General features: G+C 45.3%; 1 protein-coding gene across 1 annotated transcript in view; it reads left to right on the plus strand.

The window, feature by feature from the left end:
- The first annotated feature begins 3,821 nt into the window (after positions 1–3,821).
- Positions 3,822–21,101, plus strand: part of LOC144784705 (putative acyl-CoA dehydrogenase 6) — a 683,661-nt gene continuing 666,381 nt past the window's right edge. The window contains exon 1 of the mRNA XM_078663658.1: positions 3,822–4,057. Coding sequence (XP_078519784.1) covers positions 3,836–4,057 — 222 coding nt within the window. The 5' untranslated portion in view covers positions 3,822–3,835. The remainder of the gene's footprint in view (positions 4,058–21,101) is intronic.

Below are 21,101 nucleotides of genomic sequence, written 5' to 3' on the forward strand. Positions count from 1 at the left end.
TAAGCTAGGACAACTGGGTTGTCGGTCTGCACCGAGACAGCGCGGCCCAGAAGAACAGGAGCAAACCACAGGAGAGACAACCAAACCGCCGTCAACTCCTTCCAGATCGACGGCTGGTGAGACTCGAACAGGGACCACCGACCCTGAGCCTTGGAAGGACCCATGACAGCCCCCCAACCGATGGCACTGGCCTCCGTAGTCAAAACAACCACAGCCGGAGGCGGAAGAAGGTGAAGCCCCAGGAAATAGGCGGAGGGGACAACCACCACTGGAGGGCAGCTTGAATCCCCGGGGTGACAGAATAACAGCCTCGTAGTCCTGAGAGGCAGAATCCCAGTGGGCCAGAACGTGATGCAAAAGGGGATACAAATGCAGCCGGGCCCAAGGGAGGAGATGCCATCTTCCCGACTCCGCAACCAGAGCCGGGCAGACACCTGAGTTTGGGACAGAACCCAAGAAAGGTGACGGTACAAAGTCAACTGACGCGCCTTGGAAAGGAACACCATCCCCAGATCCATGCGGAACAGAGCCCCCAGGAACTTCAGAGACTGGGTGGGCATGAGGGAGGACTTCCGGTGGTTGATGAGGAACCCAAAGGACCCGAGAAGATGACACACCTGGTCCACATCCGACAGAGCCTGAGAAAATGAAGGAGAAACAATCAACCAATCGTCAAGCTAGGGAAAAACCTGAAGACCTCTGGAATGGAGAATACCGACCAGAGGGGCCAAGAGCTTCGTGAAAACCCTTGGTGCCGAAGAAAGGCCAAAAGGAAGTACCCGGAACAGGAAGTGCCGGGAACCAAGAGCAAATCGGAGATACTTCTGATCCACAGGATGGGTAGGGACGTGCAGGTAAGCATCCATCAGGTCCAGGGACGCCAGGAAGTTCTCAGGAAGCACCAGATGCAGGATGGACATCAAAGTCACCATCTTGAACGTACGTCGGGGGATGAAAAGATTGACCCTCTTGAGAGCCAAGACAGGGCGAAGATCCGATGTATCCTTCTTGGAAACCAGGAAGAGGATTGAATAACAGCCCTCGGCCCACTCCAGAGGAGGAACTTCCACAATAGCCGCCGTCTCCAATAAAAGGCGCACACCTTCCAGCAAAGCCTCCCGTCGTCGAGGATGACGGGGAAGGGAGGGTCACCCGGAAGACCAGGGGGGGAGGAGAAGAGAACTCGATCCGATAACCCTTGGACACAGTCTGCACCGTCCAGGCATCCGGAACCCTCAACCACTGGTACAGGATAAAACTAAGGCGACCCACAACCGGAAAATGCAGACAGTCATTGCGCAGAGGAAAGAGCGGGGACAGCACCACCGGCGGGGGACTTGGTACCTCCAGGGGCCCCCCAGCCACGACTCCTGCCATGAAAGGGCTGTGAAGCACCCCAAGCAGCAGGCCCAAAGGTATGGCGAAAGCCAATCCACGTCCCCAAGAAGGACGGACAGGAGCCACAAGCTTGCGGTTCTCCGCTGACTGCTTGATCATGTCCTCCAGCCGAGGCCCAAACACATTGGACCCCACAAAGGGCAATTTAAGCAGGACCTCCTTCTGAGAAGACTCAGCCTTCCAGGAACACATCCAGATATGACGCCTTGCAGCAATTGAAGCACCGGAAGCAGCCGTAGCGGCACTCAAATTGTCAAATGAAATATAGGACAAGTAGTGCACCTGCAACTCCATGAGGGCCAAAAGAGAGGAGGCATCCTCCCCATCCTGCAAAAGAACAGCCAGGGACTGGTAATCCTTCAGCAGGGACTGGACCATGTAATTGGAATAGGCCGTCGCCCTGACAGAAAAGTTGGAAGTAGCGTAGGAACACTTCACCGCCCCCTCAACACTTTTATCCACAGCGTCGGAAGGAAGGGCCTCATCAGACAGAACCAAACCCTGCGAGGAAAGACCAGCCATCAAATTTTCCACCTTGACGGCCTGCGGAAACTCCACCGCAAACCCCTCCAAAGGATAACGTCTGGACCAATAGCGAGGGAAGGCGGACTTATCAACCTCCTTTCCGTTCATGATCCAGCACCTTGCGCACAGCACCATGCAAGGGGAAGGATTCCAGAGCCGGCTGGTGATAATGGGTAAAGAAGTCATCCTCCAGGGCATCAGATGCAGGAGGCGCGAACCCCAAATTATCACACACATGGGAGAACAAATCGGAGAGCTCCACACCCTGAACAAAAAGCCCCCACTCCTCCTCCGTCAGATCGTCGGCAGGAGGATCAACAGACCCACGAGGCACCTTGGCAGGAGGGCCAGCCGCCTCCCGAGCCCGAAAAGCAGCAGAGAGAGCCTCATTATTAATAAGGCGCAGGGCAGCCAAAGTTGGAACAGCAGAGCCCGAGGCACCCTGGTCCATGGCAGCGAGGAGGCAAAAAGCAACACTAGGCACTCCAACAACCAGCAAAAGGTCGGGGACCAACAGAAAAAAGTTCCCTTTTGAAAGGAACGAAGTCCCGAGGCCCCCGACCTCTCGCGCAACTAACAGAGAGGGCGGAAGTTGCAAGGGAGAGCCCCGCCGCCGGAAATCCCATAATAAGGCGGGAACCCAGGAGGACGCTCCGCGCCGCAAGGAATCACCACAGACCTGTGCCCGCTAAAGCAGTGAGGAAATAGACACAGGCAGCCGCTAGAGCGAGCCGCGTAAACAGTACAATCCCTCACAAAGTAAAAAGCTAAAAAAGCACAGAAGAAGGCAGCCGCTACAGCAGGTCGCCGGAAAAAAAAACACAAAAAGAAAGGAACGATATACTCACCGGACCCATGTCCTGCTAGGCAGAGAGACTGCGAAGGCAGAAAAAAACAAACAGGAAGTTGTGTGACGCACTTCCCCCTATATGCTCGATTGGTGGCGCCATATTGGGGGAAGTGGTAAAAAGTTTTTCTAGGTATAGGGTTCTGGGGAGCAGACTAGCTGCTCGCTGATAAGGAATGGGATGGGAAGACTGGACGAGGAGGTAATGATCTGGGATACTTAGGGCACTAAGGTGAAGGTATAGATGGATGAGTTACTGAATATACGAGTTCTGACACTGTTCTTGCTTAGGTTATATCTACTGAAAGCCCTGCTGCTGCTGTTATTTGGCGACCTGCTGTTTGAGTGTCTTTGGTGTTCCACGTAGTAGCCGTCACCTAGTAGGTCATTGTTATTTTGAGCAGCCTCGCCACATCTTTCATAACTATGATCTCGACAGGCTCCAACTTCTAAGACAAGGTTTGGCCTGCACGCACACTCGGCACTGTGCTTTCCCAGTTTAGATGCTACACCTGTTCAAAGTACAGAGGGCCGCCAGACTTGCCAAGCCGCACGAGGTAAACGGGAAATCACGCCCAGTGACGACAAAGCCCGTGAGGAAATAAACGAGGCCTGGATATTCTCAAGCGCAACTGAACCGGAAAATAATTCTAGCGTCCGCTTTTTCCGCTCTCCAAGCTATTTTCCTCTTCTATTCTCTGCTCCTCCGTGTCTTTATTTTACCCCGTTTTAATTCTCTCATGTTAAGGGCTTAGTTTCTTTTCTTCCGGCTTTTTATGTTAAGATTTCTTGATTTTCCCTTTCCTCTTCCAGGTAGCAACGGGCAAATTTGAAGCGATTTACCAGCCTCGGAGGACAACGTGTGGTTTCAAGAGTTATGCAGCAGGGAATAAAAATCCAAACTGTCCAGCACATTAGAGAGGGACTTTAGCATGGGGCCCTGCCATTGCCTGCTGCAGCCAATGGGGAATAGCAGGCTGGCTGTCAGCCAATCCGCTGCCCCCAGGATGCAAATCAAACAAAATGTTCACAAGTCACGTGGGCAGGAAGTTGTTGGACATACGCATGCGTACAGGACTCGCAAAGTTACAGGCTGCAGAGCGGAATATGAGTTGGAAGCGTTTAGTGGAGTTCGGCGCTGTACCCCCTCGGATGATTTGCTGGCGGCTGCCCCCGCGCAGGCATGTCTCGGGACAAACGTCTGTCTCAGGAAACCGAGCTGTCTCCAGCACAGATCACATCATATACAGCCAAGAGCACAACGTCTTGAGGGAGTCTCTCAGAAAGGTACCATGTTCCGTCGGATTCCTGCACCCATGTGTTTTATTTGGCTTTGGCATTGAGAGTATTGTTTGCTGCTTTAGAGCTGAAAGCCAAACAAGCACACAAAAAGACGTATTGTTGGCCAGGTTGGGCGTCTGTCGGAGTTCGAAGTCTGCCGCCTGCTCCTCCTCCTTCCATGTCGTTTATCAGCTGACCGCTGCACCTGATGTTTGGGCATTCCTGTACACAAGCACTGTGGACTCCTCCCAAGGTCTAGATTGAAAAAAACTCAATATTTCACACACAGTCAGTTATTGGCACAATGGCCACTGGAATTATGCGCAGTTGACTATTATAAGGCAGGAAAAGTCAAAATATGCAGCATATTTTGTCATTTTTACATAGTTTAACAATGTTTGGAGAAGGACAAGGTTTTCCATTCAGTAGTACCAGTTGAGCACCCAAATATAGCTTTAAGCAAGGGAAATTGGCACAGTCCTCCTTTGCAGTGTGTTAGTATTATTTCCTTATTTTGTCATTTTTACATAATTTAACACTGACTGGAAAAGGTTTTTAATTCATTACTACCAGCTGAGTACCCAAATATAGCAATAAGAAAGTGAAAGTGGTCCAGTCATCCTTTGCAAAAGCCTTTCCACTCCACAGCTATACATGTCGCCTCATTTTTAGTAACTTTTGATCAGTTTGATGTAGAATTAAAAAAAAAATGGTGGGAAAAACGGCTGATTATGCAGCGGTTGATGGTTTATGTGGCAACTCCTTCATTGTGTGGAAAACGCTGCAGCCCTATCGCATAATTTCAGCGCCCCTGGTTATTGCATAATACACATGCATGCATACGACATATCAAAAAGTATTTATGGAAATACCTTAATGTTTATTATTTTCAAGGATATATGTCAGCTATTCTAGCCATTGTGAAGCGTATTCTGCTGATTGAAAAATGTGTTCAATGCTATGGGGTACCCCGCTGATGTACTTTGAGTATTCATGGGCGTTAGTTTCATGGATTAAATGGTCACTCATTCAACCTGCCACTTACTAAGATTAATAAAATATTTATTTTTCGCTTTAGAAATGGCCAATGTTGTGTCTTAAGTATGCTGCTGCTCTTATATATTTCTTCATAAAGCACAAACATACAGTTGCGATATTAGTTTGTAACGGCAATCCTTTGTTTCTGCATATGCAGCCATGTACAAAGTAAGAATTATTTAGTTTATGGAAAGTATTTCTTGTTTAACCTGTGTATTTTTTGTGGACCTCCGTGGGAGTTCCATATCAAAATAAACTAAAACTCAACTTGCATATTCACAACAGTAAATCTTCACGTACAAATAACCAGACAAACCACCCTCCTATATTAGCGTGTGCGTGAAATTAGTGTTACTTGCTTTAGTGTATTTATATGCACTTCCTCCAAAATTACATAGGATGTAATACTGACTTTTCGCGCTACATTCTAGTGTAAAATGCATCCTTGCTATCATGTTGGGCGCAAGGACACATTTCACACTAAAAATTAGCACAAAAAACAGAAGTGCTATGCACAACAGCCACTCTTGTTCTCGTCATCTCCATTGTTCCATGCCTCCTGTACTAAAATTATGCAGCGTGCCACATTACATAATGGTGCAATTTGGGGAATTTCGCATAACATGTGTTAACACAAAATTATGTGATTTTACCCCAGCATAAGAGATTTTTCCTGTACCTAATATAACACTTTTAAAAATAGCAACTGTTGTGATGTAAGACAAGTAGCCGAGGAGTATCTTTGAAGATTATGTATTAGTCTTCGTTGCAGGTTGGTAATTATGTACATCAACCCCACCAGAAGCAGCCTGCCTGCTGCTCAGTTCATACTCCAACTCTCACATCTCACCACACAGGTATCCAAACATTTCAATCATCTACATCACACCAACATTCCATTCAGAGCACTCACACTGGCTGAGCAGCTAGGAGCCCACGTAACATTGGAGATGCATTAATACCCAAGCAGGATATAACATATCCTCCCCCTTTTAAAGAAAAACTAAAATTAAGATGCTAAGTAGAAACAACTATTCACAAAAATGTACACATGAAGGAAAATAGTTCAACCAGGGATGCAAGGTAACACAAAACAGATAGGGAGTAACTGAACAGTAAAGAAAGCAAGAGGATGAATAAATAGATACACAAGAAATATCGCCCATCCTCCCCCATTATAAAAACATATTAAAATGTAGAAACCATGTTATCTAAAACATCACAAGAAACTAGCCAGCTGATTAGGAAAAACTCAAATGCACTGAACGATAAACTGATACAAACAAAGACACATGAAAACACAATACATCCCAAAACCGGCCTTAAAATTGTAACAAGAAGCCATGGGTGACATGCACCCCCAGAACTCTATACCTAATGTAAGGGAAACCAGAGAAAAATGTAGACATGGGTGAACTGAACCCCATCCAGAGATCCCTCATGTAAAGAACTGAAATGTAAACAGTGACAATGGGACTAGAACCCACCTTGTCACCCCTCATGTAAGGGGCAATAAATTGCAGAAATGGGTCTATAACCCATAAACGCATCCCTTGTGTAAGGGTTTGTAGTGTGCATCGGAAAAGTGGAACTTGCACCCATTTACACATCCCTCATATAAGGGTCAGTGAAGTAACCTGTAGAAATGGGTCTAGAACCCATTTAACCTTCATGTAAAGGTGTATAATCTATAAGCTGGGAATGGGTGAAAACCACCCATTCAGACCCTAGGACTACCCTAATGTAAGGGTTCCCAGAAAACATGAGAAAATCGGCAAACACCCATGAAACAATCCCATGTATATGTGATATAATATGTAGCCATGTAGCACCAGAAATGATGTATGATGTAAAGATAACAACCTTGCACAAATTATGAAAATGGAGCAGTATACGTGTAGCAAAATGACCAACCAATGAAACGTAGCAACAGCCACTATCTGGTCATTTTGATTGTTGAAGGACTGAAATTCAGACCTTAAATATGTTTTCCATAAATATCGCCTGGAGCACTGTGTTCCTTTAAAAAAAACAAAAAAAAAAAAAGACCAATACGCAGCAGTGAAGTTACCAACACTAACTAATTTATTATTGTCATCAAACTTCTGCTTTGATGCAAATGCAGAATGTGTACTTTTATGAAAGTAGGAGAGTAACAATTGCATTAACACACAGGGCATGAGATTTATGCAAACTTACCGTCGGCAACAACAAATTGTGGATGGGCAAGATGTTACTGAAGGATGTTGAGAAGACTGGTGGATCATCAGTTTACCTTGTCTTTAAGTTGTTAGCAAAAGGTGAAACAGAGGGCTTCTACTCAAGGTAAGTAGGAAGCGCATATTTTCAATGCTAATGAGTAGCTTAGTGTTGCAGAAAAAGTTGTTTGCGAGACACCGCTATTTTGACCGATTTGCCTTTTATTGAACAGACAGCAAATGACCTCTTGGTGAGGATCAAAACATAAACTGTCTCTACCGGTTCTGAAGTTGATACACAATTGTATTTTCAATATGTTAGTATTTCAGAGGGGTAAAACCTTTTGTTTGTAAATGTGACAGTCTGAGCCACCACTGAAAGTCTCACCACAAAACATAAGAGTTATTGTTGGAGCTGCTTAGACTTTGACCTGTTGCAAATGCAGTGTCTCTGACTCCTTATAGGTGCCACATCCTCTTATGGTTCCCCATCCTCTTATGGCAAGAATTTGCTCATTAAGAATCTTCTGGCTTCAACTTTGAAGGCTGTCGTCGAGGAGAGTATACGTACATCCGGAGGAAGAGAGTTCCATATTTGAGGGCCAGCACCAGAAAATGGCTTGTGACACGTCCTCTTTTTGCTGAGGATGATAGGTTTCAGGAGGAAAGTGGAGGCGCTTCTAGATGCCCTCCCCCCACATGATAATTCAAGTTTTTGCACTAGGTACATGGGAGTATTGTAGTGGAGGGCTTTGTGCGCCAGGATTGCAATCTTTAGCTGAATTCGTGCTTCACAGTGTAGCCAGTTGAGAGATTTAAGGACTGGGGATATGTGCTCATTTCGTTTGGAACCTGTAATCAGTCTTGCTGCAGAGTTCAGCGAGGCCCTAAGTGGAGCCAGGGCAAATTTAGGAAGGCCACAGAGAGTTGCACTGCCATTGTCTACCTTGGTAAGACAAGAGCTTGTACAACCTGGTTGAAATCCTTTAGTGGCATGAAGGGTTTGATCATTCTGAGAGTCCTCATCAAGTGGTTTGCTCCCTTACAAATGTTGCTGATATGAGTCTTCATATTCAGGTGTCTGTCCACTGTGACTCCGAGCGATTTAGCTGAGTCTATGATGATCGGAGTACAGTTGAGAGCCGTGAGGTGAGGCATCCAGAGGTCGATCTTGGGGGTGTGGTTCTGCGGGGAGATGAGCAAGAATTCAGTTTTGGAGGCGTTGAGCAGGAAAGGTTCTCCATTAACCAATTTTGAGTCGACATGAGGATAGAATTTAGCGCGATGATGTTATCCGGGGATGGCATTTTCAAATAGAGTTGAGTGTCATCAGCATACATGTGGAAGAGGATGTTCATTGAGTTAAGTAAATTAGTGAGCGGTTCCAAGAAAAGGTTGAAGAGGATAGGTGAAAGGGCAAGTACTGGGAAGGGCTGAGAGAGAGTGTGGTGGACTTGAATCTTTGAGATCTTTTAAAAGGAAGGATGAGAACCAGAGGAGCACCTGATCCGAGAAATCCATTCTGTTTTGTAAGATGGATAGGAGGATGTCATGATTGACTATCGAATGCAGAAGAAAGGTAAAGGAGGATCAGGAGGCAGGATTCGTTTTTATCAAGCATTTTCAGAATGTCATCAAAAATGTGTACCAGGGCCGATTTAGTGCTGTGACCCCTCCGGAAACCTGATTGATGATGGTCTAAAACAGGGTTCTCCAAACCGGTCCTAGAGGGCCGGATCCATGCCAGATTTTAAAATAACTACATGTATCTAAATGGGGATATGCAAAAAATCTGTCATGGATCCGGCCCTCCAGGACCGGTTTGGAGAACCCTGGTCTAAAAGTTGGTAATTCTCAATGTGAGCAGAGAGCTGGGATTGGACACATTTTTCAAGAAGTTTCGCAAGGGTAGAGATGTTGGAGATAGGTCGGAAGTTATTGAGATCCGATTTTTTAGAATAGGTGAGACCTGGGCTGCTTTTAGGCAGTCGGGATCAAGTCTTGAGATAAGGAGGCGTTTACAATCCTGGTCCAGGTGGGGATGAGAGCGCTCTTGATTTCCTTGTAGATGACCGGATGCAGCGGGTTCCCGAAGTGGTTAGACTGGTTGATAGTCTTGTCTTTTTTCCTAAAAGGAGCCCCAAGAGGCATTATTCTTAGCATCGACGATGGTCGGGAAACGCTTCTCAAGGAAGTCTGAGGGCAAGGCAGCTAATGAAGGGGGCAAAAGAGCCTTCTTAGAGGCGAGGTCAATGGAGATCAGTCGTGATTTCTCTGAGAAAAACACATCAAATTCATTGCAAGAGGGTAAGATGACATTCGAATCGGAGAGGCTTGGAGCAGTAACAGATTTCTGTTTGACCAGTTTGAATAGTTTCTTGGGGCGATTTGCCGCTTGGTCTAGTTGTAATCTGAAGTAGTCAACCTTAGCTTTCTTGATCTGTTTGTTGTAAAGGCCTTTGACATCTCTCAGAAGTTTTAGTTGATCAGATGAAGGATTGGAACGCTATGATCTTTCAGCTGCTCTAAGATTGCGACGTTCAGAGTTTAAGTTTTCGTTGTACCATGGTTCGTAAATTTTTGATGAGGTATTTTTAAGCTTGAGTGGGGCAATGTTGTCCAATATCTCGGCGATGCTCGAATTGTAGTGTTCTGTGAGAGATTGAACCTCAACCAGATCAGCTTGGGAGGCAAGGACGGATTTACAATGAGTAGCAAGTTTGTCATGGTTAATTGATCTGAGATCTCTTCAGAATCTTTGATTTACCAGATTGAGCCTTCCTCAATATCCTCTATCTGTTAATATAGAAAAGGATGCTGTGATGGTCCGACCAATCCCAAGGAGTTATGAAATCTAAGGAGATGGTCTGATCCTTGGAGATGATAAGGTCAAGGATTTCCCTTTTCGTGTGTGTTGGTTGGTCACAAAGCTGTGATAAATCGTTATCATGTAGAAATGATTTGAGGCAGGATAACGCTGGGTCATTGTGATTGGACCAGTGCAGGTTGAAATTCCCTAGGAAGATTTGTGATACTGCAGAGTCGACATTGCTCGAGATGATATCCATTAAGTGCTCAATGAAAGGCAGATTATCTCCCGGTGGGTGGTAAAAGGTGTGAAGTTTACAGATTGATAGGTTCTTACTTGAAATGTTGACCGAGATATTCGCAGGAGGAGGGGGAAGAGGACTTCACCTGAGAGATCTAGAGAGTATTCCTATAAATACAGGCTCGAATACCACCCATTTTCAGAATTCTGTCAAGCCTGACTATATCATGAGTGGGAGGTACTAGGTCTAAAATAGGAGTAGAAGCAGGATTTAGCCAAGTTTCTGTGAGGATGATAATATCTAAATCGTTGTGCTGGATGAGGTCAAAGATATCAGAGGTGTGTTTACTAGCCGATCTGAAATTTAATAGTACACACTTGAGACTAGGCAGATTCGGTGGGGGGGAAGTCTGGTTGATGGTCACCCTAGTGAGGTTGTCAGAATTGCTACATCTCAGGTTGCGGCAAGGGTCTCTATTCGGGTTAGGAATGATGGAGTGTATTTGCCTCGTCGGGATCAGGTTAGCATTGGACCTAGGGGAGCAGGAAGAGAGATGGTTTTGAAGATCAGTAGCCACTAAGTCGGGCTTAGGGCTTCTCGTGCGGGGTGGTACATTTGGGGCGGGAATAGATTTCGAGATGGTGGGGGCTAAAAATTGTTCAATGTGATCACCATGACCTGTAGAGACTCTGGGCCAATTAGTACTACTGAGCATGGTGAGAAGATCTTTCGAGAGGGCCTTCACGTCCTGTAGCTCTGCGGAGAGATTTAACAGTTGTAGAGATATATCATCAAGGCGAGCCGCCAGAACTGAGTAAAGGTCGGGGGGAGGAAAAGAGTGCAGGAGAGACTGAGTGTGTCAGCGAGTCATGGAGAAGAACTGTGGGGTCCACTGTGGCGGATGGAGATTCTTGACACAGTGTTTGGTCGGAGAGTACTTGAGGGCCATTCAGAGGTGAGATATTAAATATTGCAGATGGGGGAAGGTCATTGATCGGAGGGTTGGCTTGAAAAGAGACCAAAGAGGAACGTTGCCCAGAAACAGGACTAGCTGGGGGCAGTGTTATAGGGAAGGAAGAAAGGCTATCAACTGAAGAGCGCGGAGATAAAATGGGTTGAAGAATCAACCCCTCACGATAGTCACCCAGATTTGGGCAGACAGTCAATGGGGCGAAAGAGACCACATGATCGTCAGATAGCGGAGGTGGTGAACTGGGAGGATGTCGCCGGTCAACCGAGGGTGATGCGTTTCTAAAGTTGCCAGACAGGGAGGGATTTAGTGAGGGAGAGGGACTCGCAATTACTAATGGTGGGGGGGGGGGGGGCTAGCTAATCCTAACGGAGAGGTGGTGGTTGTGTAGGGGTCAGTGGAGTTACAGTATACCAGTTTCTTAAGGGCGGGGTAGATCATGGACAACTTAGGCAGGTTGTCATTGGAGGCTTGAATAAGAATGATCCCAGTATTGTAGAGGGTGATAGTGGTGGTGGCCTTGAGAAAGGGCGAGGGAGAGGTTGTAAGCTTGAGACCGTGGGGAGTTTTTTTAGATCCTGATATTCGCAGCTTAGAGCAGAGCACTGTGCGCCAGCAGGCCCTTTTCCTAGTATAGAATATAAGGTCGTACACCAGGTATCCCTTGTTAGTATAGAAATAGGGGTCGGAAACTAGAGTTTCAGAGCTAGCCTTGAGGATTCGATGTTTGAATTTGTTTGCAGCGTTCTTGCGAAGGTTGGCTGGGTAGTTGATGAAGGTGTTATTACCATTAGGATCGGGACATATCTCCATTTTAAGCAGGGTACCTTGTGAGGAGGGAGCTCGAATAAGCGAGAAAGAAAGAGGAAGAACGTGACGACTATCCTCGAGTTCTCAAATGAAATAGGTGAAGGAGCGTAAAAGATCACACGTAAGTTGAAGAAGACCTTGCTGAAAGCCAACCAAAGGGACCAAGGGGAAAGTCCAAGAATCTGAGTGGGTTCCAGGGCGTCAGCAAATGGGATTGGCATGACATGAGTCGATTAAAATAAAAGGACAATGTCACAGTAGAAACCACACTATTAACAGGGCAGAAAGGACAACAAAAAATGTATATTTGCTGTCATTTTAAAGTCAGGCACTGCAGGCGAATCACATTGTCTTCACTGTTCCACCATTTTAGGGTCAGGCAAAGTATTGAAACCATAGCTGATCAGTAGACATATAGCACCAATTGGCTGAGATTAGGGCACAGGTGAGAGAGAAATACCTTCAAAAGAAGTTGCTTAAAACCGTGTAGTGCCAAGGCATATGTGCGCCCTTAGAGAGAGCACTCTGGTTATTTGAAGCCAGCCATTTTGTTCCCGGGCCGCCATTTGCCAACAGTTTCAAAACAGAGAGTGGCTTGATGACAAAGAACAACAGGACTGTGACTGCAGACAATTCGCAAAACAAGGTACTCAGCAATGGACCGCGGGCACAGGACTCCGACACTCCTGAGCAATTCACTCAAGATAGCTGATACACGTCCGATCGCTTAGTCCCAACGAACATGGGGTCGAGCTGAGAGAGCAGACGGGACTTCAGAGAGCAAGTTACCTCGTAGCTCAAAGGACACTGACTCACCACCTCAATAAAAACAGAGGGCCCGGGCGGGAGCTGAAAATCACTCACAGAGCTGATGGCAGCAGGCATGCAGAGACTAGTATCCAATCCACAGCAGGATGGTTCCAACAGCGAGGGGCATGGATCACACTCCAAGAGAATCAGCGCCAGCCAGGCTGGACCGCAGGCAAGAACAGCCGATCAGACCAAAGCAGACGCAAACTGCAATAAGTGCGGGCCAGCAGCGACCGCTCACATAGGCTCATCCGAGTGCCGCCTCAAATAACCCCATAGCTCACCAGAAAACAGAGTCCAATACCCCGATCACAGCAGCATGGCTCCATCGGCGAAGGTCATGGAGCTCGCACAGCGTAATCGGCGTCGACCAGGGGGTTCCGCAGGCAGGAAAAGATGATCAGGCCAAAGCAGGAGCAGACTGCACGAATGCGGGCCGGCAGCGATGGTTCATCAAGGGCACTGAAAGTGCAGTATCCAAAAACCCAATAGCCGCAGAGTGACTCCAATAGAGGAGGGCACGTCGCGGTGCTGGAACCCACGTAGTGTACCATGCAAGGAAAGCACAGCACCGAGCATAGAGTCTCCGCCACTATCGCTCCATCCTGCGATAGGTGAGTAAGATCTGAACTTGTTTCGTAATAGCAGCAGTTGGGAAGGTCGTAGGCCAGTTTAAACGAGGATATCTACCATAAAGGCAATCCTCAAACCGGGAGCTCCGACGGGAGAAATATCTTGCTGACACAACTTAAAAACTGCATTTCCTTGATCACGGAATGTTTTCCCTTACGCCAATAGGTCTTTCTTTTGGGGCCTTCTTAGTATTTAGTTATGCAGCACAAAACCTTGGTGCAACATCAACTGTTGCGTGACCAAACACTTATAAGGTCTCAAAGGCGAGACCTATTGGCTATGCCAATTATTGGTGTGGTTGTGTGTGTGTGTGTGTGTGGTTGTGTGTGTAAGTGTGGTTGTATATGTGGCTGTGGTGTGTGTGTGTGTGTGTGGATGTATGTTTGGGTGTGGTTGTATGTTTGGGTGTGGTTGTTTGTGTGGTGGTGGGTGTGGGTGTGGCTGTGGGTGTGTGTGGTTGTGGATTTGGATGTATGTTTGCGTGTGGAGGCTCCCCTCTGACACCCCGGCAGCTTTTACGCATAAATCAAATAAGGGAAAATCTATAATTGATTATGTTATGGCAGATTATGCTTTATTTTCCCAGTTGAAAAATATGAAAGTAATAGAGTCCAATCTTAGTGACCATAATGCGTTGATGCTTTTAGTCTCTGTCAGTCTTCCGAAAGTGGATTCTTGGAGTATGAATACGGATCTGGTGAATTTTGACTTCAATTCAGGGAAATGTTTCTGGAATTTTCACTCCTTTGAAAGTTTGGTGCCCCTTTTGAATCAAACTGTTAAGAGTTTACCTCTCTGGGAAGGGAGAGAGCTGTTGGGATATGCTAACTTTTTAGAATTGGTAATTTCCATAGCGAAAAAGAAACCCTGTGTGAAAAAATCTTCTGCAGTCCCTCATCCACTGCGGGCTATAAATATAGAAATAAATAAAGTAATAAGGGGGCAATATTTATCATTTACCCAAGAAGCCAAGCATAAGTTGTCAATTTTAAAAAGAAGGAGAGTTAGGCTTAAGGCCCGTTTAAAACGCAATAAGGAAGACTCTCTTTGGATACAACTGAGGGAAGCTTCTTATAACGGCCAAGCCAAGACTTTCTGGTCTTTAATCGGCAAGGGTTGTGGGACCAGAGCCAGTGCCACTCCTATTGCCATTGAGGAACAGATTTGGGTCCAATATATCGAGAATTTGTACAGTAACAATAATCCACAATTATTCATGGAGGAATCTAATTATGTTTCACGTGTATTTGATTGTCCGTCGGAAAAGGAAATTGAATTTGCTATTATGAACATGCGTTCCTCTGGTGCGATGGGTCCAGATAAGGTCCCCATCTCTGTATTAAAACAACAGAGTGAACTTTGGAGCAAAATCCTCTTTCCAGTGTTTAAATTTTGCTTCTCTAGTGGAACAGTCCCCCCCTCCTGGAAAGGAAGTATCATTGTTCCTTTATATAAAAAAGGGGCAAGAGATCTTCCCCAAAATTATCGTCAAATCGCTTTGCTTGACGCCATCGGTAAGGTTTTCGCAAAATGTATTCTTACCTTAATGAACCAATGGGTAACTGAGTTTAATATCCTGCCTATTGAACAAACAGGTTTCAGACAAAATCACGGAACTCTAGATAACTTGACGGCACTACATGTTATCACGGAAAAATATGTGAAAGTCCGTGGTGGGCAGGTATATGGCGCTTTTATCGACTTCTCTACCGCTTTTGATAAAGTGGATAGAATACTGCTGTGGAGAAAGTTATTTGATTTAGGTATGCCCCCCTTTCTTATTAAATTAACTCGCGCACTCTACTCAGATACCTGGTGCAGAGTTCTACTGGGAGGTGAACGTGGTTTATCTAAAATAATTTTTACCTCTAATGGGTTAAAGCAAGGTTGCCTTTTGGCTCCTTTGCTGTTTTCCCTTTATACAGTTGATTTACCTGTTGCCCTCTCAGCATGCGCTGGGATTGCCCCGTCTTTGGGTGGAGTTCCAATTGCATGCCTTATGTATGCAGATGATATCTTGATTTTGGATCTTACCCCGAAGGGGTTGAATAATCGCTTGCAAGCGCTTTCTGAATACGCTGAAAACCATTACCTACTGATAAACACGGCAAAAAGCAAAGTGATGTGTTTCTCCGGTAGGAAGAAACCTAAATTCCTTAACTTTCCTTGGGTTGTGGGGGATCAAAAATTGGAAATTGTAAAATCCTACATCTTCCTTGGCAAAATTGTCACAAATAATCTAAGTGACAAAGAACATATAGACAATAACTCCCGGAAGGCTATCTCACAGGGAAAGAGTTTAGTATCCTTGTATAAAGCCACAGGTAGAAGGCATTTTTCTATTCTTTTAGAAGTATTTAGAGCGAAATTTCCAGCCTCCCTGTTATACGGAATAGAGTTAATAGATCTAAAAAAGTGGAGTTTTTTAAACTCCGCAGAAGGGAAAATTCTGCGTAGTTTATTATCTGTTAGTACAGCAAATTCGACTGCTTCCCTGAGACAGGAACTTGGTATACGCAGTAGCTGGGTTCAAGGTCTGGCTAGTATCATACGTTGGGTAGCAGGTATAGCAAAAAGTGAGTCTAACACCTTAAGACATCTTATAAAAAATGAATTGCTGGGAAACTTCAATGACTATTCCTTAATTGTAAAAAACTTCAGATTTGCCGTGGCCCAATTGAAACTGGATAAAGAGACTTTATTTTCTTTATCCTCTTACCAATTAAAAGCCATCTTGAAATCTACCACATGGGAACTGGGGTTTTGTAAGGACAGAGATTCCCGGCTGATAAAAAAAGGTTGTACTCCTATTATTGAGTCCTGTATTTTGCGGAAAGCTCAACCTTATATGTACTGGAACATCTCTCATGGCGTTCGACGCTTAGTGTACTTAATAAGACACAATCTGCTTCCGTTGAAAGTTCTTTGTGCCAGATGGTATGGCCATTCAGCACTTTGTGATCTTTGTCAGATGTATGACCAGGACTTAAATCATGTTATTTTTGTTTGCCCTGCCCTGATGCCTTTCAGGCGTAGATGGTTACGACCAATTTGCCAACAACTCCACATTCTCTCAGCTTCGTCATTTCAGGCGGCCTTGATTAATCCACCTAATGAAATGTTTTGTTTTAAACTGTACGGTTTCTTTAAATGTTTTTTGGACCTGTATTAAGATGTTTACTTTATTTGTTTTTAGTGTTGAAATGACATTTTATGTGCCTCTTGCTTTGTATGTATATTCTGGCTTTTATGTGGACCTCATAAAGAGTTCCTTTATCATAATAAAGAAAACTTGAAACTTGTGTGTGGTTGTGTGTGTGTGGTTGTTTTATTGTGTGTGTGGTCTCGCCTTTGGTACCTTTTAGTGCTTAGCCAAGCAGTTCGTGTGTATATATATATATATATATATATAACGCGCAACAAATCCTTCAGGATTCCCCCTGTCACAGATTGGCAGCACTCTCGGGGGATGGTTTCTCAAGAATATTTATTTGATGAAGGCTAACGCCGAAACGCGTCTTTGTGTGCCGGAGTTTTTCGAATAAATATTCTTGAGAAACCATCCCCCGAGAGTGCTGCCAATCTGTGACAGGAGGAATCCTGAAGGATTTGTTGAGCGTTATATTTGTGACGGGCACACCCCCGTCAAGCAGGCACCCGCTTAGCAGTGCGGAAGGTTGGTGTTGTTGGAGCAGTGATATATATATATATATATATATATATATATATATATATATATATATATATATATATCCAACACACCGCCTCTCCTCTCACGCTCTGGATCCACTCCAGCCAAGAAGGGAAATAACGGACACGGACCAAGTAACGTGCTCCAAGTTATTTAATAGAGGTGCAGGTTCAGTCTCATGACGTTTCGGCTCGCAAGAGCCTTGTTCACATGACAATGTCGTAATGAGTGATGCATCATTATATACTGCCAGTGATTGGATGATAGTCGTCACATGAGAGGGTAGTGTAAAGACATAGTAGACAAAAAGAAATACTTGTAAGTCATACTTGATCAAATACAGACCCATCTTGTTAAAATCTCGGTAAAATACCAAAATGTTGTCTGATTCAAATCAAAATAATAACATGGAACAGATAAAGTCTAAATAATACATATCACATCAAAACATCAGGATGAATGCAATGGGAACCATGTTGTCTAATCTCGGTAAAATACAATATATATATATATATATATATATATATATATATATATATATATATATATATATATATATATATATATATATATATATATCTATCTATCTATCTCGTGGCCAAACGCAGACCAAAGAAAGGCCAGGCTTCCACTCTAATGGATGGTGAATTGTACGTTTATATTATAAAGTTATGAAAAGTGTTGGAGTCACAGAGGCGCTGAAGACAAACGAGTATTGTTTAACTGTAAAGGTTACAAAGCTTGCAAAAAATACTCTGACAGCACAGATAGGTTTCCTGTTTTTCCTACCTCTGTGACTCATTTGTAAATCTTCCTGTAGTAAGAGGACTTAACAAAATTAATTTTTTGTTGCGGCAAATAGTAGAGACCCTCCCTGCACTAGCTAAACAAGAGGTGGAGCGCAGTCCATCGACCTAAGAAGGATCAAATGCTCAGTTAGCCCCCACAGCATTGCAAACCCTGAGCTTTACGTTGCATGCGGAGCCCTGCAGTATGTGCATTAACCTAGTGGTCTGCATTATTGGATTCAGAAGGATTGAAGTCAGAGTGAGACAGTCTTTTAGTCTTTGAGACCGCATCCGTCACGCGAATTCTTTCTCTGATCTCTGCAGCAGGCACTGATAACGGTGATGAAAAATAGTATTTCCCGTTCCTTGATTTATCTCCAAACTGCCCCCAATACCCCACATTCTACCTGCAAACAATTTAGTTAATTTATGGCGCTGCTCCCCTTTGACTTCAGAGACACAAACACGTACTGGCAATGGTCACAATGGTAGAGAGAGATGGGCCAGGCTTAAGCCACTTTGCAGCAGTGAAAAACAAGCCTCCATTGTGAAGGCACTCGATCTTATGACCGCACAAAACACAAGAAAGGCGTGAACTGTATTAATTTCTTCACTTCTTTTGAATGTACATCACTGGTGGCATGAATGCTTGTTTCTCTGATAAGACACTGCTGCCTTCCACTGCTATTAACTAGTCACAACTGCTGTAGGGGGCAATTCAAGGCCAGTAGCCTAAGGGATATGATAAACAAACATTTCCAGAAAACGCAGTACTAAGGATGTACATCTTTCCAAAGTGGGAAAAGGGAACTACTCGTAAAATAAAATATTCGAAACATGAAAAATCCGCTGGTAAACAAGCCCATGTTTTTTAAGTCTCGTGACCTATCAATGCGCGCAAGCGCATTGAGGGAGCGAGAATTCAAGTGCTGAAAACAATCGTGAAACCAAGGGTTTCGTTCGTGCGGTTTTCTTTAAGTTCACGTGAATCACGTGAGCAAACAAGCACGCGCATTCACGGCTGCACAGCACATCAAAGGGCTTCGCCCAGCGTGCGCTCTGCGGCTTCTCCTCCCCTAACACGCTGGCATTCACGGCCGCACAGCACATCAAAGGGCTTCGCCCAGCGTGCGCTCTGCGGCTTCTCCTCCCCTAACACGCTATCTCAGCTCTCCTGCCCCCATCCGGCTTCCCTCCGGCCACTCTCTAATTACCAACAGCCACCCAATCGCCCTACTACAGCAAGAAGGATGCACTGCATTCTACGAGACCTACTGGCAACGCCAGTGCTTGTTTCCATAGTAAGGGTTGGGAGGTAAGCATAGCCGGGAGGTAAGCATAGCCGGTAGGAGTGGGAAAGAAAACCAGCACTGGCGTTGCCAGTAGGTCTCGTAGAATGCAGTGCATCCTTCTTGCTGTAGTAGGGAAATTGGGTGGCTGTTGGTAATTAGAGAGTGGCCGGAGGGAAGCCGGATGGGGGCAGGAGAGCTGAGATAGCGTGTTAGGGGAGGAGAAGCCGCAGAGCGCACGCTGGGCGAAGCCCTTTGATGTGCTGTGCGGCCGTGAATGCCAGCGTGTTAGGGGAGGAGAAGCCGCAGAGCGCACGCTGGGCGAAGCCCTTTGATGTGCTGTGCGGCCGTGAATGCGCGTGCTTGTTTGCTCACGTGATTCACGTGAACTTAAAGAAAACCGCACGAACGAAACCCTTGGTTTCACGACTGTTTTCAGCACTTGAATTCTCGCTCCCTCAATGCGCTTGCGCGCATTGATAGGTCACGAGACCTAAAGATGGGGAAAACGAGCAAATCACACAGTGACTGGTGTATGCTTAATAATCGCACAAACGTCTCATCCAAATGTAAAATTACATAATGGGATGGAGCCGGTCACAGAAAAACATATCCGCCCTTGTGAATCTGCTATCGGAGCCCGGAGTGCAGCAGGGGTTCAATAAATATCTAAAAAACAAAAACTGTTTTCTGTGCAATACTTACGCCAAAGCCACCAGTGATTATACGAGCACTGACGACCGGCAGTCACGGCGCAAAGTAAACATTAAAAACAAGTCTGCAAGAAATTTGTAAGGACCCCAGACCAAACCTGCGCTCATTAGGGCGGAAAGCAAAGGGGCCACTGTGTGGTGCAGGGACTGGCAAAAGAGGATTTTTACTGCAATAAACTGCAGATGGAACATACTTCAAATAATTTATATTCTACGCTGAAAATAACTCCGCTGGGTGAGAACACGGTGCATCTGCGGGTAATCAGAAGATCAAAGGTTCGAATCCCTGCAGGAAAAGCTCAGCCTTTTATCCTTCCAACTTGGACGGAATATGCATACACCGTAAAACACAGCCCAGTTTGTGGTGAGCGCTCTAAACACAGTCCTTTTACTGGTGTTTTTTCCGGGATTTCAAATGGGTGCTTTTAAGTGTAGTAATTGAGCAAACACTTACAGTGCGGTCAGTTTGCGGCGCTTAACAAATGCTTCACGTGACTTCCTCAACGGGTGCGGGCATGCGTTGAACCCCCAAGCGCGGTTGTCACGAGATCCCTTTCTCTCTACAGAAGCGATGTGCCCAGCAAGAGGATTTCCCACAGACCTCGACAAAGTGATGCTGTCGTCAAAGCACATTTCAAAGAGCGGGAGTGATCAACGCGCCAATTCCATAGCTGCCAAGGTTTCAGATTCCTATGTGTGACACTTTCATAATTTTACTGTAATTATGAGTGACATTTCAAAATCTATGAGTGACACTTTGTCGCAAGCAAAATCAAGTGATGAGACTAAACATAAATATCAGGAAATACACCCATTTGAGCAACGAGAAACTCTAGGATCTTAAATTGCTGGAAAGCACCAGAAATAAGGAGTGTGAGGCACACATTACAGCCAACAAGGACACTGTATTAGCCTTGACTATACTACTGATTGTTCAACCCTAATAAAAGTGATCACCAGCACTGCTAGTGGTGTCCGCCCCAGTTGGAGCACACTGCCTGCCGCCCAGGACCACAGCACCAGATCTACTTATACTAGTAGGCTGAGAGTGCTGCAGTCC

Source organism: Lissotriton helveticus, chromosome 10 (genome assembly GCF_964261635.1).
Source record: "Lissotriton helveticus chromosome 10, aLisHel1.1, whole genome shotgun sequence".
Classification (NCBI taxonomy): domain Eukaryota; kingdom Metazoa; phylum Chordata; class Amphibia; order Caudata; family Salamandridae; genus Lissotriton; species Lissotriton helveticus.